The sequence below is a fragment of the Salvia splendens genome, chromosome 2 (genome assembly GCF_004379255.2).
Source record: "Salvia splendens isolate huo1 chromosome 2, SspV2, whole genome shotgun sequence".
Lineage (NCBI taxonomy): Eukaryota > Viridiplantae > Streptophyta > Magnoliopsida > Lamiales > Lamiaceae > Salvia > Salvia splendens.
In genome coordinates this window covers 35,896,813-35,920,971 of record NC_056033.1, presented here as the reverse complement: position 1 = coordinate 35,920,971, position 24,159 = coordinate 35,896,813, and the positions used below count along the sequence as shown (strand labels likewise).

General features: G+C 37.7%; 3 protein-coding genes across 6 annotated transcripts; 1 reads left to right on the top strand and 2 right to left on the bottom strand.

Annotated features, from left to right (window-relative positions):
* Nucleotides 1–330: 330 nt before the first annotated feature.
* Nucleotides 331–3,652, bottom strand: LOC121792530 (2Fe-2S ferredoxin-like). Of its 2 annotated transcripts, none has more exons than XM_042190511.1 (8): nucleotides 3,530–3,652; nucleotides 2,970–3,038; nucleotides 2,563–2,627; nucleotides 1,622–1,689; nucleotides 1,182–1,288; nucleotides 981–1,030; nucleotides 733–815; nucleotides 331–656 (listed from the first exon to the last, which is right to left on the bottom strand). In XM_042190511.1, exons 2-8 carry the CDS (start codon nucleotides 3,025–3,027, stop codon nucleotides 542–544), a joined length of 546 nt encoding a protein of 181 aa, XP_042046445.1. In that variant the 5' UTR covers nucleotides 3,028–3,038; nucleotides 3,530–3,652; the 3' UTR covers nucleotides 331–541. The 2 variants fall into 2 exon arrangements, with proteins under 2 accessions (XP_042046445.1, XP_042046444.1); XM_042190510.1 differs by having other exon boundaries at nucleotides 3,497–3,643.
* A 1,280-nt stretch (nucleotides 3,653–4,932) lies between these two features.
* LOC121792472 (signal peptide peptidase-like 4) lies at nucleotides 4,933–11,094 on the top strand. The gene is made up of 14 exons (XM_042190431.1): nucleotides 4,933–5,304; nucleotides 6,139–6,297; nucleotides 6,441–6,552; nucleotides 6,869–6,988; nucleotides 7,164–7,315; nucleotides 7,399–7,581; nucleotides 7,909–7,943; nucleotides 9,315–9,477; nucleotides 9,736–9,789; nucleotides 10,048–10,140; nucleotides 10,226–10,368; nucleotides 10,447–10,517; nucleotides 10,605–10,688; nucleotides 10,793–11,094. The coding sequence occupies exons 1-14, from the start codon at nucleotides 5,155–5,157 to the stop codon at nucleotides 10,900–10,902; spliced, it is 1,629 nt and encodes a 542-aa protein (XP_042046365.1). The 5' UTR covers nucleotides 4,933–5,154; the 3' UTR covers nucleotides 10,903–11,094.
* A 69-nt stretch (nucleotides 11,095–11,163) lies between these two features.
* LOC121792494 (SKP1-like protein 21) lies at nucleotides 11,164–16,776 on the bottom strand. Of its 3 annotated transcripts, XM_042190469.1 has the most exons (11): nucleotides 16,474–16,776; nucleotides 15,331–15,422; nucleotides 14,873–15,094; nucleotides 14,559–14,750; nucleotides 14,337–14,447; nucleotides 14,096–14,174; nucleotides 13,414–13,550; nucleotides 13,223–13,250; nucleotides 13,087–13,153; nucleotides 11,877–12,014; nucleotides 11,164–11,676 (listed from the first exon to the last, which is right to left on the bottom strand). In XM_042190469.1, the coding sequence occupies exons 2-11, from the start codon at nucleotides 15,364–15,366 to the stop codon at nucleotides 11,634–11,636; spliced, it is 1,053 nt and encodes a 350-aa protein (XP_042046403.1). In that variant the 5' UTR covers nucleotides 15,367–15,422; nucleotides 16,474–16,776; the 3' UTR covers nucleotides 11,164–11,633. The 3 variants fall into 3 exon arrangements, with proteins under 3 accessions (XP_042046403.1, XP_042046401.1, XP_042046402.1); XM_042190467.1 differs by having other exon boundaries at nucleotides 13,087–13,250; nucleotides 16,474–16,775; XM_042190468.1 differs by having other exon boundaries at nucleotides 11,881–12,014; nucleotides 13,087–13,250; nucleotides 16,474–16,774.
* Between the last annotated feature and the right edge of the window lie 7,383 nt (nucleotides 16,777–24,159).

Here is a 24,159-nt window from a genome sequence, read left to right as displayed (position 1 = left end):
TTTGACGCATGACGCAGAAGCAGGCAGTGGAATAGCTCCTTACTTCGTTTGTTATATGTTTAGCCCTTTAGATAAGTTTTTAAACTCAAATTTTGTTTAAGCTCTTGATTCTTCAAGATCCTATACATTTGTTACAGATATAGAAATAGATCATTATATGCTGTCTGATATCTGCTTCTTGGTAAGTCACTCTTGAAATTGCAATCGCAAATCTCGACACCTTGTTTAGATACAGGAACCCCAAATTTTTGGTTAGTACCAAATCTCTCAACTTTTGAGAGCAATAAATAGGTAATTTTAATAATATTACAACGAACTTAAGAACGCAAGAAATGAAACTGTGCTCTCCTTCAAAAATGAATTATCTCGTCTACTGTGACATAACGCTCATTACACCACTAGTTACTCAGAGGCCTAGCCTTCTCTAGAGATACAACATAAAGAAAGGCGGCGAAACATCAACCACTCGGAAACAGTTCACCAGCAATTGCCAGTCTACCCGAAGGGACTTATTTTCATCTTCTATCTGCAAGAGTATGATCTAATGAGGTTTTGGCTTAAATCCATCAACTGCAAAGTTCCGTGTAGCTGCAGGTATGGCTAAACGAAGTCCGTCGAGTTCGGGTTTGGCGATGATTTGACAACCTAGACGAGATCTGTGGGAAAAATAATTGGATTTAAAATGGGTAAATGGACCAAATATCACTGATTGACGCCAGTCAAGAGACTTACGTTTCTGACAGCCCAAATGCCAGATCTAACATGTCATTTTCCTCATCGGTTGGCTCAGATAGTTTGTTATAGTGGTCCACATCCTGCCAAAATAAAATAATAGAGTTCAATTAATCTGAGTGTTCCAGGTCCATTTCAATAGAGATTGGGAGGGTGAGCAGCAGGGCATCATATTTCACCAAGAAACTTAGGAAGATGAAGAGGACTGGCGATCATAAAGAAAAACGAAAGTAGGATGATATTCTCACCATCACAATTACATGACAGGTGGAACAAGCAAGCGACCCTTCACATGCACCTGTAATGAATTGAATTCACATGATATAGACAGTTCAGTTGATTTCGCTCATGAGATTGCTAAAACAAATGAAGTTAAATCTCTTGGGAGTGATCACTAGTGTCTTTTAAACAATCAGATTTATCTGTAAAACAAATACTACAAAGGTTACCTTCAAGTTCTATGTCATTCTCGTGTGCAGCTTCTAGCATCGACATTCCAATTGGGACCTTTATATGCGTCTCTTCTCCATCTTTGTCGCAAAATGTCACATTTATTCTGTAAACTCAAAATAAAGAGCATGAGGGTACATTAAAATTATTACACCCTTCAAACATCACATGGCTGCTCAACTAATCATGCACCAATTGAGAATGTCAACAGAATAAGACTTTCACATTAGAGAACCAGAGGGACTCAGTTTAGCCATTTGAAGGAGATGAAAAAAGCGGTGAATGATATAGTATTAGGTTTGTAAATGCACCAATTGAGAATGTCAAGTTGTCAACAGAATAAGACTTTCACATTAGAGAACCAGCGGGACTCAGCTTAGCCATTTGAAGGAGATGAAAAAAGCGGTGAATGATATAGTATTAGGTTTGTAAGACTTACGTTTCCTTGTCTTCATTTTTCTGCTCTGAGCTTGCTTTAGGTGCTGTACTGCAAAAAAATTTGTTTCTCTGAAACATAGATAGAAAGAGAGTATGCATTAGGTTTAATAGAATGGACAGATCAAACAGAGAAATCCAGATAGCTAAATGAAAAGGAAACATTTCATATTTTCCCAGTTGAAGTCAATGGACAGATCAAGTAGTGAAATCCAGATAGCTAAATGAAAAGGAAACATGTCATGTTTTCCCAGTTGAAGTCTGTTGTATTTAATTCTTTAAAAATTCTTGACAAATTTTGCTCTCTACTTTGATCCTAAATATTCTAGAGGTGAACAATGATTTTCTGTCTTTTCAGAAAATTGTTTTATTTTATGATCTTATATGCACTAACCACAAAACTATAACCACCCCTTCCTTCCATCGCTCAATTTAAACGCAACTCCTTGTCCGTGATTCTAGGCCTGAGGCTGCGGGTCTTAACATAATTTATTGTTTTAAGTAAAACCATTAAGAGAAAAAAGATTAAGGCCTCATGAAGCTACAAGTTCCTTTCCACTTAAGAGGCTGCATATTTCATACGACCTTCAGAATTTACTAATTCAAAGATATAAAGTCCGTTAACTTGATTGTAGTTGTCACTAATCATAGGCCTGCGGCTGCGGGTCTTAACATAATTTATTGTTTTAACTTTTAAGTAAAACCTTTAACAGAAAAAAGAGCAAGGCCTCATGAAGCTACAAGTTCCTTTCCACTTAAGAGGCTGCATATTTCATCACGACCTTCAGATTTTACTAATTCAAAGATATGCATAAGTCCGTTAACTTGATTGTAGCCGTCACTAATCATATGCATATATAGGCATCTGACTTATAAGTGGAAAAAAGTGGCAAAGAGTGGCAAAAAGTGAAGCTCAAACTTATGGAAAAGGTAAAATGTACGAACCAATGAACCTAAATACTGATTATGAGCCTTGGGGGTGTATGAAGTCCTCACTGTTAGAGTAGCAGCTGCAAAACAACAAAAACAATCAACAGATCCTCATCAAGGCAAAAGAGGTTCAAGGTCAAATTCGTAAGTAACATCAATTTTGAGTTTTACTTCTCACTGGAAAATCTACAAGACCTTCATATATATAGATATTCACAGCTACAGGCAAACAACTTCAATCAAATTATGTGTGTTTCAGACACACAACAACATTTCCTAAAAGCACATTTTTCAGAAATTAATGGATGGAGAAAGAGTTTGGAATTGCCTGTCAAGGATACTAAGAAACATGCCTAAGAGGGTACACTGGTTTTCAGTTCAATGAGAAAATCACACAAACTGAAGGTCAAGAAAAAGCATACATTTTTCCAAGTTCCTGATAGCATGAACTCCTAGCTTACAAAACCTCGAAAAGAACATAATCCTTCAACCTGCGAAGCAAAGGACTAGCCTTAATCAGCAAAATCGAAAACAAAGCTACCATCTTTATTCAATTAGTTATTATAATACTCAAACCAACATATTCTGAAGCCAGGTACAACTTAATTCAATCAACAGTATTACACTAAAATCTCATAAAAATCATTACACTGAACACATTATCTTCCACATATTGAAGTTGCAGGTGTAGATAAACTTCAACGTGGAAATAAACCTAGGAATATGAAAATAAACTTCAATTGAATGCTAATTAAAGACAAAGCTTAGTTGCCAAAACAACAAAACTCTAAATGAAATCCTCCCCCAAATCAAAATATCCAATTCAGCTGATACCATAATTTTAAATATCATACCACTGCCGAAACTAAGTGAATATTCCTTGCACTCATGAAATTCGACAGTAGCAAAAAAAACTTAAATTTCTGAGAAAGAAGAGAAAAAAAATAACCCGAGAGAGAGATAACGAATAGCTGAGGATCACCGGCGGCAAGAAGATATTCCGACGGCGTGACGGCGTCGTTTTTACGCAGTATAGAGATTTAATGGGAATGTGTCAATTGAAGAGAAGAGAAACACCAGATTCGAATTATAGAATCGACTAAAGTGCTTAATGGGCCTACAAAATGAGACAATTGGGCCTTCACAAAAGTATGGAGTAGTCTAAGAGATGGTGGGGTCCACGCGGAATTCTCACCGGCGTGCGGGAATTCCATGACGGACATCCGCCATTGCGCGTCCCAGGCACGGATACGGAATTCCGCAAAAGAATTCGCAATTCCGCGGCGTTTCGCGAAATTCCATGCGGACGTCCGCGATTGCGTTGACGCTCGCGGAATTCCGCGCGGAATTCCCGTTTAATGCATTAAATATTTTTTTTCAGTTCCTATATATACATCCTTCATTTCATTTGCACCAAATTGTTTACTTCCGGAAATTATCTAATTTATGAATTTATGAATTTTTTTTAATTGTGGGAATTCTGCCACTGTGCAGTGGAAATTCCTTATGATGTGGCAGTGCAGTGGAAATTCCTTATGATGTGGCAGAAGGTGTTTTTGGGAATCCCGCGGGGAATTCCGCACCACTGTGGATGCTCTAATAACAAAAAAAGATGAATTAATTTAGGCAGCAACCAATGGCGTCGAAGCAACATTGGCGGGGTTATGTGAAAATGCCGCATCGGATCCGAGCTCAGCGGTACGGAGTAGATGACCGACCTAACCGGTTTCAGGTTTCAGGTTTCCTATATCGCCTTTTTTTTATCTCCCAACACACATATAACACTTCGTTTACTAATTTTAATAATTTTTTTAAAGTATTTTAAAATTGATGCTAATGTATTGTCACCAATTAATATAGTTGTGGTCTTGTGGATTAAATACCTTCAATTTTTTTCAAATATTGGAGAATTTCGTTTTCTAGTTTTATTAGATCCAATGCGACCAAATTAAATTATGTATCTCTTTAACAAAGTTTGTCGCATAAAAAACATTGTTTCCAATTAAATTTGTTGAAACACATCAATCCATTTTTATTGATAAAATAAATCTTTCCAATTTTGAAATATTATTTCTCACACCTTATTTTTCTCTATTGCTTCTCTACAATATTTAGATTATAACATGTATAACATTAACATCAATGTTGATAGGTAGTTAAACATCACACCTGAGTCATCACCGTTGAGATAAAAAATGATAAATTGAATAAATTTTAATTATGCACTAATGTTTGAGCATGATGCAATTTTGCACCGACTTGTACTAAAAATCAATCAGCACATGGTTAGGCGGGCGCCAAAGCTGTGTTTACGGTTAAGAGATTGTTTCCACAGTCAGTTGAACGCTAAAACACGGCTTGTTTGTTGTAAAAAGTAAATAAAACGAAAAGGGGAAAGCCAAAGAAGTCTCATTCCTCCTTTTTATTGCATCCTTTTCGTCGTACATATCTAATGTCCTCAGCTTTCTGTGTCCCAGTTCACATCTAATAAATTTTAATGTTCCCATTAATTGAATTGGGAAGGGGGAATTTGATAATTGACCGACCCCTTTCCTCTGATCTTCAATAAATTAGTATTTCTTGAAGTTTTTATAATTTAATTTTGGGATGGAGTTGAGAAACGGTGGTCTCTACAGTTCTCTCTTTGCAGTTGCAGTTGCAGCTTTGCTTTGCAGTTCCGTTGTTTGCGCAGGTGATATAGTTCACCATGACGATACTGCTCCGAAGAGGCCGGGCTGTGAAAACAATTTCGTGCTTGTAAAATTCCTATCTTTTTTCATTATATCTTATTTTCAAGCTAGATATTCTGCTTTCAGTCCTGTTTTCATTCACAGTATGTAATTTAAGTTTTTCCTATATATTGAACATCATTAGTTCTGGTTTGCTGTTTTTTTACAGGGTGATTAGGGTTGACTGGTTTTGTTTTTAGAGCTGGTGAAAAACTGTATTTATTATAGTCTTGGTGTTTTTCATGTTCTCTGAGGTTTTATTTGGGATAGGGCTTTGTTAGAGTTTCCTAGTTTTATGTATCTAGAAATCCCCTTTTCTAGTGTAGTGGATATGAAGTACTAGTAATTTGTATTCATCGCTGTTTCTGACCTTTTCGGATATGATCTATTATCGGCATTACAAGTCGGATATCAATGGATTTTATGCTGTATTATTGGCTTATCGTTGAATTGGAATAACCATCTCGTTTTTTGGCAGCTTGAAATATCATTGGGAAAGGGATTTTGGTTTTATTGCAGTAATTTTGATTTGCTGCCTTTTCTGATTCTTAATAAAGTCTTACTTCCAAATTTCTTCTTTTGCTAGCTTCACCATACAAGCGTAATTATGGAATTTCTAAGCCGATTGTATATGTGCTATAAGTGTGCCTTGGCTGTGCCTGTATCCGGGATTATTTAACTCGTTACATTACAAATAACTCATTGATGCTTTGTATCATATCCATCTTGGAGGTGCACTTCCTTGTTGTGTGGAATCCCCTCTTATTTCAAGCTCCATCCTTTCCTCCTTGCGGAGTTTTATATCATGTCATGTTTCGGTTTCTATTTCACATGCATTGAATTCTATTGTTTTCTTTGTTAGGTTAAAGTACCAGTTTGGGTAGATGGCAAAGAAGTGGCTGAGTTTGTGGGTGTTGGAGCGCGATTTGGGAAGTCCTTGGAATCAAAAGAGAAGCGTGCCAACCAAACTAAACTTGCTCTTGCAGACCCTCCTGATTGTTGTAGTACACCAAGGAATAAGGTCTCTTCTCTCTTCCTTCCCATTTGTCACTCTACTTTCACCAAAATGAGTCTCATGTAAAAGTGTCACAGCTTCTCATTGGATTTTGTGAAGATTCATCATTCATACTGCTTCTGATCTTTCCTTTTTTTTGTGTGCTTTAGCTTGCAGGTGAGGTTATCTTGGTACACCGTGGCAATTGTAGCTTTGTCACCAAAGGAAATGTTGCTGAAGACGCTGGGGCTTCTGCTTTACTTATCATAAACAATGAAAAAGGTAAATGCTCTCTCGTCATCATTAGTCTCGCTTCTTTCTAGAAAAGCTTATATTGTAGTATTGCTGTCCAGTAGGCTTATTTTAACCATGTGACTTTCTATCTGGAGTTATTGTCTCTTCTGGTTAGTATTTTCGTCAGTTATTATTGCAAAACATTTTCGAAAGCAATCACTAGGGTTGGAGCTATTGCCCAACTGAAAACAATGCATATGGATGTAATCATCGACCCTGTTTTTATCATGATACAACAAATTGTTTAGCATGATATCATCACTGGTTTGATATGGCACCACTCCACGGGCTTTTTTATTTTCAGAACTATTCAAGATGGTCTGTGAAGCAAATGAAACTGATGTACGTGTTGGTATACCTGTTGTCATGCTCCCACAAGATGCTGGACAAAGCTTGAAAGAAAGTATGACTAACAGTTCTCATGGTAAGCTTGTGAGGTGCCTCAAATCTGTTGAAGATCGAACTGGCTTCTTCACCTTTTAGATTTATGCCATTCTGGTGCTAAATGCATTACTTCCTCGTAGTTTAGTCATGTTCCTCATCCTACCTGTATATCATTTTCCTTGCATTATTATTGATGGGCTCGTCCTTATTTCCAGTATCCATTCAGATGTACTCTCCACAAAGACCGGAGGTTGATGTGGCTGAAGTGTTCTTATGGCTAATGGCTGTTGGTACCATTTTATGTGCATCTTATTGGTCTGCGTGGAGTGCCAGAGAAGCAGCTATAGAGCACGACAAGCTCGTAAAGGTAACAACACATATTCATAACCCAGTAAATGAGTCTCAGGGAAGATCAGGTCATCTCACATGTGTGTAATGTCAACCTAGCAGGACGGCGCTGATGAATTCCTTACTGATGAAACCGGCCACTCCAGTGGTGTTGTGGACATCAACACAACTTCAGCTGTTTTGTTCGTTGTGATCGCCTCATGTTTCTTGATTATGCTCTACAAGTTGATGTCGTCAGCATTCATTGAGGTTCTTGTGGTTGTCTTTTGCATAGGTGGTGTAGAGGTATGATAGCGCACCATGCTTTCCATTTTTTTCTGCTAGGTTTATGTTGATGGAAATGTTCTTTGTATTAATACAAGGCAGTCTAATCCAATTTACCATTTGGTCTTAAGATTTAGTTGCTTTTACCAAATAGCTTGAGTGAGAGTGATTGCATTCTGTTTCTTATGCTTGAATTCATATTGTTTCCGGAGCTTGAATCGTATCGTACTTGGCTGCTCAACATGTTTTAAGTTGTATTTGTCACTACTATTATGTATGTAAATCAATTGACTAGTTGGATCACTTGAAGATTCTAGACAACTCTGATTCATTTGTCTTGTACTGCAGGGTTTGCAAACATGTCTGGTGGCTCTACTATCATGGTATATATCCTATTATTCAAACTACAATATCTCGCCATTTCCTGTTTTTTCATAGAAGAATAGGACGTGGGTTGTTAAGGAAAAATGTCCATTAAACTTATCTTCAATTTTCAGTTTATTTATGCTAAGTATTGCCTAAAAATGTACTGGGTTTCAAAGGGTTTATGATACATTTGTTCTATTATCATTCATCGCTCTCCCGTTTCTATTTTCATTCTTTAGAGTGCGGGTTTTTTCTTTTTTTGTTCTAGACCACGATTATCATTACTCGATTGTACTGGATTTTTTTTATTCCGGCTTTGGGAGAGACGCATGACCCTCATGCGTCTCCTTTTAATGAAACGCATGACGGAGATGCGTCTTTCATAGAGACGCATGAGGGTCATGCGTCTCACAATTTTTTCGGTTTTTTTTGAACGACGCATGAGCGTCATGCGTCTTAAGGAGAGACGCATGAGGCTCATGCGTCTCTAATTTATTGAAGAACTTTATTTACCAACTTCTCCAGCCAGCTCCAGAAATATATGATCTCCAGCCAGCTCCAGAAATGAAGGAAGCTCGAATCACCTCTCTAGCTTTACCCATCTCATCACCATCATCATCATTTTGCTGCTTCTTCTCCGACTCCTCTTTTCTGGCCTCCATCATTTTTGCATCTCTTCCATTATGAGATTGATTATCATTTATATAGATCAATATATGCATTGTATATAATCTTATTTGGTGGGTCAAGTTAGAGATGATTCAGTGAAACGTGTCTTCACCACCACAAAACATGCATATCAACTCTGCTTCATCTTACACGTTGCGTGAAATAATAAAATTATTATTCAGTCTCTATTTCTAATGTACACTTATCTATATTTGCATAATTCCAATACTGCTCTTGATCTTTCGGAGCAATAACCTGGAATCAAATTAGAGACGCATGAGCCTCATGCGTCTCTCCCTAAGACGCATGACGCTCATGCGTCGTTCAAAAAAAACCAAAAAAATTGAGAGACGCATGTCCCTCATGCGTCTCTATGAAAGACGCATCTCCGTCATGCGTTTCATTAAAAGGAGACGCATGAGGGTCATGCGTCTCTCCCAAAGTCGGAATAAAAAAAGTCCAGTACAATCGAGGAATGATAATCGCGGTCTAGAACAAAAAAAGAAAAACCCTTTAGAGTGCCATATGCCACTATAATTTCTCCCCCCCCCCCCTCTTGAAATTGGGTGGAGGACTGCTTATAATTTTGAAGCAAGGTGAGCAATGTAATGAACTGTCTACAGGTGCTTTTACTTCCATCTAGGTTCATACATCTTTTGCTTAACAAGTCCATGGTTATGACTTTCTGTCAAAGCATTAACTTGCAGAATTCTATATAGTTTCAGATGGTTTGAACATGCTGCGGAGACCTTCGTCAAAGTACCTTTTGTGGGGGCTGTGTCATATTTAACTGTTGGTGTTTCTCCATTCTGCGTAGCCTTTGCAGTCTTATGGGCTGTATACCGCAAAACTTCCTATGCTTGGATTGGTCAAGATATACTCGTAAGAATCAACTGTTTCTTGTTTCTTTGCGATTATTGACATAATTGCATCAGCTCTAACACCACTCTACCACAAATACTGATTTACATTTGCTGTCTTCCGCTATCTGGATTTGGTCACACTTGGTCACACTGTAGTTACCTATAAATCTCTATTTAGATACTGGTTGGAGTAAAATTGAAAATTTTGACTAGTCTTTGATAATTGTATGGATTCTGGTTGGATGCACGAACACTGACTTTGTTCTCTGTGTGACAGGGTATTGCATTGATAATTACCGTTCTGCAGATAATACGAGTTCCAAATCTGAAGGTAATTGCTGATACTTGTGCAATACTCGATTACTGCTTCGTGATAGCTTCAATAAACAGGCATTCGATAGGGAGGATGCTACCTGATGTTCACTTAGAATATTTTCTTGTCATGATCTTTTGGCTATACACAAGAAGCCTCGATACTAAGCTCGAGCCCCATTGTTTGTTGCTGTAACATTACAGGACACTTGAGTTTGTATTAAATTCTCGAAATGGATATTCTTGACATCACCTGAATACATCTTCGTCTTTCTAGGTGGGAACAGTTCTCCTCGGTTGTGCCTTCCTGTATGATATATTTTGGGTGTTTGTCTCCAAGTGGTGGTTCCATAAGAGTGTGATGATAGTGGTGAGTACGACACACCCATCCTCGTCCCTAGAGACTGGACAAGTAAATTTTCATATATGAACATGTTGGCTCCCTAATCTTGCAGGTAGCTCGTGGTGATGGAAGTGGGGAAGATGGCATTCCAATGCTTCTCAAAATCCCTCGAATGTTTGATCCTTGGGGTGGATACAGCATAATTGGATTTGGTGATATCATCTTGCCCGGACTACTCGTCACCTTTTCCCTAAGGTTTGAATCTATGCAGTAGCAATGCCTATTATCGTGCTGCATGCAGTCGTGCATCATCATATTCTATCGTATCTGCAGGTATGACTGGCTGTCCAAGAAAAGCCTGAAGGCTGGATATTTCCTCTGGGCAATGCTGGCTTATGGCTTAGGTACGGCTCGATTCCCCACGACATCATTGTTTTTCTCATGAACATCTTCCACATGATGGGATTTACATGTTTTCTGATTCATTACAGGGCTTCTGATTACATATGTGGCTCTCAACTTGATGGATGGCCATGGCCAACCTGCACTGCTCTACATTGTGCCGTTTACACTAGGTAGGCACCTACAAGAACCCTAGACTAGAAAAGCATCGATCTTTTTGGTTCTGCATTTGGTCAGGAGCTTAAGCTGGGTGATTGTTTCTGTATTTCTGTTTCAGGCACATTGATCTCATTAGGGAAGAAGAGAGGTGATCTGAAGCATCTGTGGTCCCGGGGTGAGCCTGATAGGCTGTGCCCCCATGTTCGTCTCCGATCAGATGAACAATAACTGAGCTATGCCATGTCCGAGGATTTCCTCAGAGAATATGTTGTATGTAGATACATATTAGAAGCCAAACTGAGAATGAAGTGCTGCAGATTGTATGATTCTGTTTTCTAACTTGAAAAAAGAGCTATTTGCAATTTGACGATGATTCCATGCATTCGTTCATCAATAGAGATAAGTCTAGTTTACTTTGAATGACAGATTAGATAGATGAGTCTTTAAGAATTACTACATAATAAATGGAAGTTAGAAAAATTTTGCAAATTTTGACCGAAGAATACAAACTGTATTTAACTTTAAATAACTAGAAGAAAGCATCAAACTTGTTGATATTTACAACACTATAACTCATTTGGCTGTTGACTTTCAGCAATAAGATCTCTAATCCAAATTGGCTGGTACAACACGAGAGAAAATTATGACAACCAACAGTAAGTAGGCCAACTTGAAAGCGAAGAAAAGGTAACAGACGAAGAAAAACGATGAAGAGAGGAGCAAAATTGGCTGGTATCGGCATCTTGAAAGCGTGTTCTTTCCCTTATTGTTTGCTGTGGAGGTCAAGTGTCAAAATTGAATAACAATGTCAAAAAATTCCCAGTGAAATTGAAATGCCAATCCCATTCGGATGTATGCTCTGGTCGAAGCTTGCATGCCATAACCAACCTGTCAGTAGGGTGCTAACCATTAACTTTTCTGGTCAACTGTCCGTTTTGAAGTTCATAGGTGTTTCCGGTTCATAGGTGTTTCCGGGGTATCAATTGTGGCGCTGATCCGAGCCTGGGGAATGAAACAAATGTGAGTTCTCAATCATGCATCATGCGCCAAGCAAGAGTTTTAGCTGATGTTTCTGCATGTAAAGCTCCTATAATTTTGAGTTACATTGTTACATGGCGATATTTCCATATCACTATAGTAAATGACATGAAAGAAGACCATATTTTGGTTGACGTGGAAGACATTAGTAACACGAAAGATACCTACTTGTATATCTCCTCAAGGAACCATTCCCATTGACTGTTAACGGTAAAGGTCTTCTCTCCTGACCTCGAGAAAGAACCTCTTGCATTATTTCTGGCCAATCTGAATTTAACCTTCTCGCGAAGTCTTCTACTTCCCTGATTAGTCAGACATAACAAAACAAAAAAAAAACAGTTATACGAGCATGGAGAATATACAGCCGTGCTAATTTATATTTGCCAGCTATTTGCCCCATTCATTATTTGCAGCAGTCTACAGAATAAGTGTTTCAAAGAAGCATTTGAATTAGTATCATGAGAAGGACAAAAAGGCTATCAAATCAATTTGATCAACTGTGAAAAAAATAAACTTCCAAGAGACGCATTGCACAAGAGTCCAAGATGCAAGTAGATTGAGCAAGTTTGATTTACCACAATTGACTATAAAAAGTAAGTTTTCAGTGGACTCCAAATCTTCCGGGAGACAATAAAAATGCAGTCCACAAAGAAGTACCACATGTTAAAAATGTGAAGTTGTACCTGTTGTCGAATTTATATTATTAACATTTTAACAAAAGCTACTAGTTTTCATGAAACGGAAGTTTGTGGCAGCAATATTGAAAAGGTTGGTGAATGAATTCAAGATGCAACAGATAAATACTACTTGCTTTTTAAGTTCAAACAAGTGATTGAATCAAAGCAGAAACATAAGCTGCCAAGATAATAAACATATAATAGCAAAGGTTAAGTGAATAAGAACACTGGGACCGTAAAGCACGTCTCATAAGAAGGATAAATAATTTAATTTTAAAGGAGTTTGATAACCTAATGCCCCATACATGTGTGCACTCTTTGGTTCAAATAACTACAAAAAAGTACCAATCTCGCATTAGAGTATGGGTGGAGCGAATTGGGGAAAGTTCTCTTTCTCCATGATAGAGCCTATAACTAAGTAGTCGGATAAGTTATTTCTAGATTTTAAGCATGGGCCTTTGCATGAGATGTTTGTCCGACAATTAAATATATGGAAATTGCTAAGAGATAAACAGCCGCATACAACTGCACCACTCAGTTAGAATGATTCATGATAGAGACGAGCGACCAAGCATGTATCCAAAATACTTTTAACACCCATCATTGTATTCTTCCAACTTTTTAACATTGTGACCACATAGCTTCTAGAGTAGAGTTCACTGTGACCAATAAAAAGCACTTAAGACAGTAATTGTACCTGTCAAGTTTTTCTTTTAGTGCAGGATCAATCCCATCAAACTCATCTTCAGCTGCTAATCCGTCATCTTCAAGGTCGAGCAGCTTAGTTGCATTACAAACATCATTAAGAAGCTTGTTATGTAATGAAGGATTACCAGACTCAGAATGAAGCTCATTTGTTTCCTGCAGCACATAATAAAGTCAGCTGAAACAAGTTAGAAAAATGATGTACTGATACCTACAGCCGTTTCCCTCAGTCAAGGCGGAAAGAGGAAACATGCTATCAATAAGCAGCATGAATCCATGTTCCATATGCCAAAACTAAGCAAATTAAAAGGGCTCCCACCTTCTTGTTCACATCTACATCGTGATTTGAAGAAGAGGTATTGTTTGAAGTACTTGTGCAGTTTGAATAAGCAGTCTTGAGATCTTTCCTTTTACGGCTCTTCTTTTTACTCTTAGAAGCTCTAGTTCCCTTAGAGTCTGCAAAAAGATACATATTAAATGCCCACCCTAGAATGATAAAAGGGATGGGAGCTCATTTGATTTCATCATAACTTGAGGCACTACAAGCAAGACAAAAATTCTAGGAACACTAATTACATCACACCCTATTTACCTTCATACTCCCTCCCTCCCAAGGTAGTTGGGGCATTTATTTTGGGCACAGGATTTAAGAAATTGATTTGTTAAAGGTTAAAGTGGAGAGAGGAAAGTAATAGAGAGAATAAAGTAAGAGAGATGAAGAGAGAGAATAAAGTTTTTACCCAAAAAGGAAACGACTCAACAACCTTGAGACAAACAAAAAAGGTATACGACTCAACTACCTTGGCACGGAGGGAGTATTACATCCTAGAATTGAAGTCTAAATAAATTATTTTTCTCAATGATTCATGTATTATTATGCAGGTAACAATTATGAATTTGACAGTAGTAGCACTAATCTTCTAATTGATCGGAAGATATATGTCGAATATTAGGAAATTAAATGTTTTTTTTATTTTCAGAAGTGAAATAACGATTAATACCTTCACCGCCTCCATTAATAAAAGATAACAAGTCATCGACTGAACGCTCGTCCCCGTGATCCTCTTCAGTCTCAACATTCTAAAGAACACATTAAAGCCTGTCTCAGTCTCAAGTATCGCATACTGAATAACCACTTTCAAGCAGTATATCGAAGCTGAACATCTCTGTTCACTGTGGTATAGAAACCTAAAGTAATATAGGTGGAATTACATGACACTGTAAAAACAATGACGTGATCACCTTCAACCTCTCTCTTTCTTTTAATTCTTTCCTCTTCCTAGCATACAATCTATTCAAAAGCCGAATCCTAGGATCATCAATGGTGTTTTTGATAGGTTCCAACTTTTCCTCCTGTATCGATAGGAAAGGAACGTATAAAGAAACAGAAGATAAGAATAATAGGATTCTCCCCAAGAGTGAAAAGGAAATTAAGCATGTACACTGCTGGCAACGACAGAACACCTCTGTAAGATCATCAGGGAGATGAAATATCTCTCGGATCTCTTCTGGAGTCTTTCCTTCAATTACCCGTGCAAGAGCCCTACTAGTGAGATCAACCAATGGCTTCAGCTGCAGGCTGTCAGCAGCAGATGTCAGTTCACAAAGCCTTTTGGTATCCATTCGAACAAACTTCTCATCAAATGACTTCCTCTCCTGCATTCAAGTATAACAAAAACCATGAACTTATTTTTCCATCTCATCAGATAAAGCGTGTCACTAATTCTTCACTAAAAGGTTATCAGGTCACATGAAAAAGCAAAGTTCACCAATACAACCTTGTTGGAACGTCCTGGTACTTGATGGAATCGGCAGTAATCAAGTATCAAGCTCAGCATGGAAGGATTGACACGTGAAGGAAGAGAGATGGGATAATTCTTGGAAGATCCCATGCCAGCATGTATTTCTTGACATATAAATGGGCAATACATAGCAACTTCTTGCTCTACTAGCTGGATAGAACCATCCGAAGTTTGAAGCCAAACATATGCCTTTAGCATCTGTAATGCATACACCGTGCAAGTAATATAAATCAGCATCAATTAGAGAGCCAACAAAAATCGATAGCTATGACCATGAGCAGGCACTGTCATTAAGTTGAATGAATATGCAGAACTATTACAGAGCATATAGCAAATGATATGGAAAGAGTGTGGGGTAAAATATGTTAAGGTATAAGATTAAATTCACACATAAGATAACTGAGATGTCTTGGGCGCAAAAATAACAAGCATACCTCCGGTTTTATTATTTCACTATCAGCTTCTGTCATTGCACTAAAAATTGCAACTACAGGAAGTCAAGATAATAAACTTCAGAGCTATATACCTGCGGAAAAGGTTGTAAAGAGTTATGACAATGTCCTTACCACAACCACAAAGAATGATAATATCACTCTTGTATCGATTTTGGAAGCCAAACCAGTGCTTAGGAAAAATACATTGTCGCACATCAAAATTATTGTCTTAAGTTGAACTAATGTGCAGGGTTGAAATTGTTATTCACTCGTGCAAACTCGTTATATAAGCCAAATTAGCCAATTCAACATATCTGAGGTGAGAATCTGGGGTATCCAATATGTGAGCAGTTTATGATAAGTGGGTATCTCAAACAATGTGATCTCCCAAGTGATAGGTTTAAAGTTGGTGAGTTATCAGTGTTGGCATCCACAGAATGAATGTGGAATATTTTTCCTTGATTTACTACACTTGCATATATACCTAAATCCCAAGTCCTGAGATCACCAACCAAACTTGGATTAAAAATTACAATTCTGAGTTTCGGAAACTCAAATATGCAAACTTGGATTAAAATTACAATTCTGAGTTTCGGAAACTCAAATATGCAAACTTGGATACGCGGAGCATTCTTCACAGAGAAAAAACGATGATACAGTTAACGATTACGCTGAAGTACACTTCATATTAGTATCTAATATCCCAATTTCAAAAGCGCCCAAAAAACTCTTACAAAATTTAACAAAACCCTGGGAGCATAACTGCCCTACCAAGACTACACATTTATCAAACTGCACAGCTTAAAACGAAATTCTAGGCCCACCTAAACAGTTTAAACTCCCAAAACATTAAGAGATAAAATAGAGCCAACCATGAAGAGATAAATGCTGGTCCGCGAAAGCCCTAATTCCCAATCCCACCCCATTCAAATTCCTAACCCCTAGCAATTTCCGCCCCTTAATCAGTAACACTGAAACGACAGCAATAACAAATACTAATCAATTCCATGAACCGTAACAAAGAATTGATGTTTGAAAAAGATAAATACAAAAATAAAGCAATAACAGCCGCTGCCCCCAATCAAATTCGAACGTGCAAAATGTAAATAGGAGAAAATGAAAGAAAGCAAGAAGAGAACTTGCCTCGTTATTCACGTAGCCACGGAGGGGATAATTTATACCCGCATCTGAAAATTGTGAAGCGGTGAAAAAAAAGAAACAACAGTTGGTGCTAACCGAAGCTTTGAATTGTGGAAATGGCGGTGGGCAGGAGATTGATCAATAATTACATACAAAACGTAGATGTACAGAGAGTTGTAGATGTAAACGGGACAATGTTTTGGCTGATGTTAAATTGCTTCAGAGTGAATGAAATCTATGGATATTAGCCGCAAACAGATGGTATATCTATCGCTCTGCCTCTGCGTGTGCGTGTCTGTGTGATTAGATGTGTGTTAAGATGAAAATTGAATTGCAGGTGAGGCTTACGTCACATTGCTGATATATGACGTCATAACTTCGTTATTCATGGGAGCATCACGAGAGGAAGGACTTCCCACGGACCAGTACTAGGACTTCCCAAAAACACCTTCGGCTACGTCACTGGGACTTCCCACCCCACTGGCACTTCACTAGGACATTCCACTGCACAATAATGGATAAGCACTAGGACATCCCGGCGGACAAGCACAATAATAAAAATTCACAAATACGCAATTACGAAATTAAAATTTCGCACGAATACGGCGGAGAAAGTGCAATAATAATTTTATTAAATAAAAAAATTAAAACTAATACAATGCAATAAAAAATAATTTAAACAAAGTTTAGTATGCCTTGAATGGAAGTGGAGAAGATGGCATTCCGATGCTTCTCAAAATCCCTCGAATGTTTGATCCTTGGGGAGGATACAACATAATTGGATTTGGTGATATAGCGGACAAGCCGACGGACGAGAAGTAGTCTGTCTGGCTCGTCCTTCACGCGCTCGTCTGCCCCAATAGTGGACGTCCCGGACAGACGACCGCTCGCCGGTCGGACGTCCGCTATTGTGGATGCTCTTACTACCTTCATGACTCTGTTCCACAATAAGAGTCATATTTTGTCATTTCATTTTCATCTCACGAGAAGAGTCACATTTCTTTTTAACCATAAATTGTAAGTGGGTCTTACATTCCACCAACTTATTCCACTCGCATTTTATTATAAAACTAATATATACATGTGATACTTATAATCCACTAACTTATTCAACCCACTTTTCTTTAGTATTTCTTAAAACTCGTGTTCACATAAAATGTGACTCCTATTGTGCAGAGGTAGTACTTTATTATGGTGTTTTAGTTAGTATACTATGTTTTCAGTCGTCGGTAGCTAATTAAAATGAGATATGGTTCGGTATCATGGAATTGGGCCTATGACAAAATATTTGGTCTTACATGGGTCGAGCATTGCCGGACATTTGCCATAACATAAACAATTGTTGGAGAATAATGACATACTCCCTCTATCCCATTACATGTGACACATTTCTTTTAGGCACATATTTAGGAAGTGGTGTTTAGTGGGCTTATTTTTAGTATCCTACTTTTTGTTTTACCTTCTTTTGAGTTTTAGGGTTTTTAAACGCTTATAAAAAATGTTGTTTTGTTTTGACTACAGTTTTTGGACATTGAATTTTGGTTAAATGAAAAAGAATAAAGTAAAAGTGAGAAAAAAAGTATTCCCTCCGTCCCAACTAAATTGAGTCGTATTCCTTTTTGGGATGCCTCAACTAAATTGAGTCATTTCTTTTTTTAACAAAAAATAAAACATTCAACCACTCTTATTTTATTCCACCATCTACTTTACTCTCTTTTTCTCTTTCCTTTTTATTCCGCTCTCCTACTTTTCAACATAATTTCTTAATATTCGTGCCCAATAGTTTTGTCTCAACTTAGTTGGGACGGAGGGAGTACCCTAATAATTCATCACCATTTGACCTGACACGGGTTTTAAGAAATGTAATAGAAAGTGGGTTGAAAAAGTGGTGGCATGTGGGTCTTACTTTTATATATTAGTTTTATAATAAATTGTGAGTGTGAATGGGTTAGTGGAATGTAGGGTTCACTACCAAAAATAGTAAAAGTGAAAGGTGACAAATTTTCAGGGACGGAGAGAGTATATGTTGGGGCTATTGTCAAGCCACATGAGGCTGAACGAGTTGTGCGACAGTTTGGAGGCACTTCATTCATACCTTCGAGGGAAAAACCATAAGGATTGAGTTGTTGCGTATGTGATATATATTTAACAATGGGAGAGAATATTCGACTTTGTGACTGATCATTACTTGGAAGTTGGAACCAGTTGGAGCATGGCCAGAATTTGAGCCTATATGGAGCGGAATAACAAAATAACAATTACATCCGCCACTCAGTCGGGCACACGTGCAAATGTGGGGATGAACACCATTGCATCCTCAGCAACGATGGTTGTAAGTATCGTTCTGTCGTATGTTAAAGTGATCCATATTCCTTGGACGTCCCAAGCTAAGTGAGTCATTCCTTTTTTGGGCATTCTCTTTCTTACTTTTTTCATCTATCTTACTTTATTCTCTCCACTTTACTAACAAAACTTCATTTTCTTAAATCTTGTGTCGAAAAGAAATGTCTCACTTAGTGAGGGACGGAGAGAGTAATTGTTTTATCGTTGCATTCATTTATCTCATTATTTACTTAAGTTCTTTGTTATAGTTTGACACATTGTGGCATGTATATCACATGACGACGATAATGATGAGAGAGAGAGAGTTGACTGAGACTATGTGATATTTAGAAAGCTTGTTGATGATTTCCTTATCAATTGCGGTGATGGTGAACATCACATCTTACCTTCTCGACAACTATTGATGCCGAGACTATGTGATATTTAGAAAGCTTGTTGATGATTTCCTTATCAATTGCGGTGATGGTGAACATAACATCTTACCTTCTCGACAACTATTGATGCCGATATGTCTTGTTGTTTCACCGAGAGTGCTCGACATATTGGTCAGAGAAGTGTCTGAACCGGTGGACATGGCTATTCATGTTATTACATGATGTCCCCCAATATTCCAAAAGCATCATAGCTTGCAACTAGTGGAAATAAGATACTCCATCCGTCCCCAAAGAATATGCACTTTGAGTTTGACACGGATTTTAATACAAAATTGGTAAAGGTAAATAAAGTATTATTAGTGGAGAATGGGTCCCACCTCATTAGAGAGAAAAGAGTTTTCAAAATTAGAAAGTGTATATTCGTGTGGGACGGACTAAAAAGGAAATAGTGCATATTCTTGTGGGACGGATGAAGTATTGAATAACAACTTTGATTGGAGACCTATTTTTAGAATAAGGCACAAATTACGAATCCATTAGTGCCAGATGCCCCCGCATATATGAACGCCTAAACAGACGCGCCTCAGCCGAGTTGGCCATGTCCGAGTTCCCGGTCCCAACAAAGCCACCAAGTAACACTCCCAATTAATTTTTTTTCAAATATTCATATATTGCACTCTTAAGAAATATGGATGATGACGACGACGATGATGAGGCTGAAGACAATTATAATAAGTTATTGAAATTTTAAAATATAATAATACGAATAAGGTATTATAATTGTGTAGTATTATTTGCAGAGACTATTTCAATAATATGCGCATTCCAAGTACTTTGATGCATTGAAGTCGTGGAATGTCAAATATAATGTTGCATTTCCATATATGTACAGGATCAAAGAATACCTGTAAATAAAGATGTCAATCGGGTCAACCAACGGCTTTCGAGACAACCCTAATTAATTAAAATTAACGGGCTATTCAGGCCATCCACGGGGTGCAGGCTGCTTTAACATCCCTACCTGAAAATAGCAAAAGTATATAGAATAGAAGCAAATATAAGAGCGCAAACCAAGTAGATAGGTATATTATTCACCCATCCAAAAGCCATGACTTCAATTCTAAGGTCAATGCCAAACCAAATAACTCTAGGTGCTAGGTTCATTCTCTGAATAATACTCCCTCCGTCCCATAAAAATATGTGCACTTTCCATTTTCGTCCGTCCCACAAAAATATGTGCATTCCATTTTTTTAAAGTTATATCAATTAAATAATGTAGGTCTCACTATCCACTAACTCTATTTTAACTATTATTCTACTCATCTCTCTTACTTTACCATAACATTCTCCTCATCCCTCTTACTTCATCAATTTTATCTTAATTCTCGTGTAATATCCAGTGCTCATATTTTTATGGGAACGAGAGAGTATGTATGTATTATCCATATAACAATTGTGTTATCGAATCGGATGGCATGCAGAATTACAAACAAACAATGGACGGCCTCAAAATCAAAGCAGGCCAAGTTTCAATATCGGGCCAACAATTTCTAATGAATGCTACAGGCCTGATGCGTCGGCCCGTCATCACATACCCAGATATTTGAGTTTGTGTTTTATTCATAGTTAGTGCTTACACTATTTTATACAGTAATAATTACTACAACTCGATCAATTTTCCAATTCGACGGAGCTATACGACCACCACAGTCCCACACACATGAACTAACATTTATAACATTACAATATTTGTAACTTATACGGTGTAATAAAAATTATTATCATCATATAACTTAATATCTTTTTATAAATTATTGTAGCAACAACTTTATGTATCATTAGAAAACTACCATCTATAAATTTTAACGGTATCTTTGAGATCTCAACAAAATTAGGATCATCCCAAATTCATACTACAGAATAAATCATGTACTACCAAACAATTGAATTGATTACAAATTATATTTTGGGGATATCTTTATGTATTTACATTAAATTTTATATGTATGGGTGAGGGAAGTAAAAAATGATAAGCAAAAAAGAAATACAGTAAGAAAAAAATATCGAATTTAGAGAAATACAGTATAATTGAGCTGAAATTTATAACTGTGGGGTTTAAATAATGACAGTAAAGTATTACCGTTAAAAAAGTTCCAGGGGTACTAAAAATTCATACATATTCATATTCTTTTAGAAAATAATGTTTGATTTGTAATTGTTTCAATTTGACCAGTTAGAATATTTATTAGGATTTGATTGATTAGATTAGACTGATTAGGAGTAGTTTCGATTCTTAGATTACTGCTGGGTGCCTTCACAATAGTACGTCCCACAGCACAATAATAGACTAACACTAGGACTAGCCAACCAAACAAATTCACATACATGAAATTAAAAATTCAACACGAATACGTGGAGATAGTGCAACCATTTATTTCATAAAAAATATATACATAGTTCAAATTAAAAAAATATGATTAATTCATTTTAATTGTTGGTGTTTATCAAATATTAAATTAATGAAGAGCAATGAGTTGTAAATATAGAGTATAAATAAAAAATTAAAAAACGGCTAGCCGATCGCTTGTCCGCGCAATAGCAGACGAGCGATCGGCTAGCCATCGGCTAACCGTGCTAGTCCGCGGATGAGAGCTCGTCCGACTTCGAGACTCCGTCGCGTTAGCCTAACACAATAGTGGACGTCCCCCACACCCTTCCCGCTAGCCTATGGCTAGTCCGTGCTCTGATATGCTATTGCGGATGCTCTAAACGTAGTCTCTTTAGTTTTATTGAGATTGTATTGAACTACTTTGAGTACTAGTATATGCTATTGGGAATCATTGGTAGTGCACATTTTCTTTTCATGCAATATAAAATTCAACAAAAATTTTGATTTAAAACATATATGGTGTCGCATTACATCAGATCTAAGAAAATGCATATTAAAAGTAAATATATTGAAATATAAAAATTTATTTACAAGGACATCTTAGGAATTGAAATTTTATGTATATAATTTAAATACATCCATCTAAACAATAGATTATATTTTATAAATATTTTATTATTTCTAATTAATATTATATATTTTAATACATTATAGTATGTTATTGCAACTAAATTTATCTGTCATACCTCATATGTCAATGTGCTATAATATTGAAGAATCGATACGCACTATAAAAAATTGAGCGGAAAGTAGACATTCGAAATGACAGAAAATTTGCAGGATTTGAGCTATTCACATGGCCAACTATTAGTGCACTTAGCTAATCATTCATTTTATTTTTTTAGTATGAATAAAACATTATACTATATTTATTGTGTTGGGTGGTGGAGTAGGTAGTGATGACCAAACCTCCAATTTTCATTTTTGAAAAGTAGAAAGAAGGTAACCTTTTTTCTCTATTTACATTATTCTCATGATTGAAATGAAAGCATCTTCAATGGCGGCGAGCGGACAAGTTAGCCGATTCCCGGCGCTGAACGGTCCACTCGTCAAACCATTGGAACCGGCGAGTGCCATTTCGGTAAAAAATCAGCGACCCGATGCCGATTTTCGGGCGCTGGCCGATCCGTTCGCCGGTCGACTGGCCGCCATTGCAGGCTCCCGATCGGCGAGCGATCGGCCAACTCAATTTTTTTAAAATTTTTCGAAACACTATATATACGCGATTTGCACGTCATTTTTATTCGCACCACTTGTTTTAACGAGTTTTCTCTCCATCTTAATTTTTGTACAAGAGCAAAACGTTAAATGAGTAACGCGGGTGGTAGTAGTGGTGGTAGTGATGGTGATGCTGAGGAGTACGAACGGCAAATGAACGAAGAGTTTGAGGCCTATACGTCCCGCAAGATAAACCGATTGATACAAAGGGACCTTGCAGCTGGCGATACCTCTACCTCCACCCGTTATCCACCGACGAGCAGTGATTGATCGGGATCACGTAGCTGCACATCAGCGGCTATATGAAGACTACTTTGCGGAGGAGCCGCGGTTTGGGGCGCTGAAAGAGCAGGTTTGTGTCAGGTGTCGTGTCGAGCACAGGATGTATCCTACTGATCAGGATGGAACCCCAGCTATGCCTGAACCACAGATGCTTCGGACTTAGATCTCACGTGCGGCTACTGAATCTCACGTGCGGCTACTGAAGGTCTTTTAGGCTTGTAACGGGGCTATTGGGTTATAGTGTTTGGGGTGGTTGTTCCTAAGGCTCTAAGGTTCAAAAATCATTACTTTATTCTGATGCGGGGAACTGTGTGCGCTCAGGCTTTCGGCTGCCACTTCTGCTTGGCTAGACTTTTTCCGAAGTTGCTTCCCAACTGGTCAGTAGCGTCTTGTGGTTTCGCCACCCTTATTCCTTCTCATTCTTTTTGTGGTCAAGTATTTTCGACCATTTTCTTGTCTTCCACCTCCCAATCGAACTCTTGTAACAAGAGTACTCATCGGATTAAGCGGGGTTTGGATTCTTTCTTGGTAACCAGGTACTTAATGGCTGCATGGTCAGTATAAACGATGACCCTTGACCCCAACAAGTATTGCCGAAACTTCTCGAATGAATAAACCACGACTAGCATCTCCTTCTCCGTGGTATCATAATTCCTTTGAGCTTGATTCAATGTCTTAGATGCATAAAAGATCACATACCTTTTTCCCTTGATCTTCTCACCCAGAACCGCTCCTACTGCATAATCCCTGGCATCACACATCACTTCGAACGAATGATCCCAGTCAGGAGCCCGGATAATCGGTGCGGATATCAGCTTTTCCTTGAGCAAGTTGAAAGCAGCCTTGCATTGATTATCAAAATTGAATTCTACTTCGTTTTGGAAGAGTCTGGTGAGAGGTTGGGCAATTTTGGCGAAGTCTTTAATGAATCGGCGATAAAATCCCGCGTGCCCCAGAAAACCCCTTATTTCCTTCTGGTCGGTAGGAAAAGGTAGTTTGGAAATGATGTCCAATTTGGCTTGA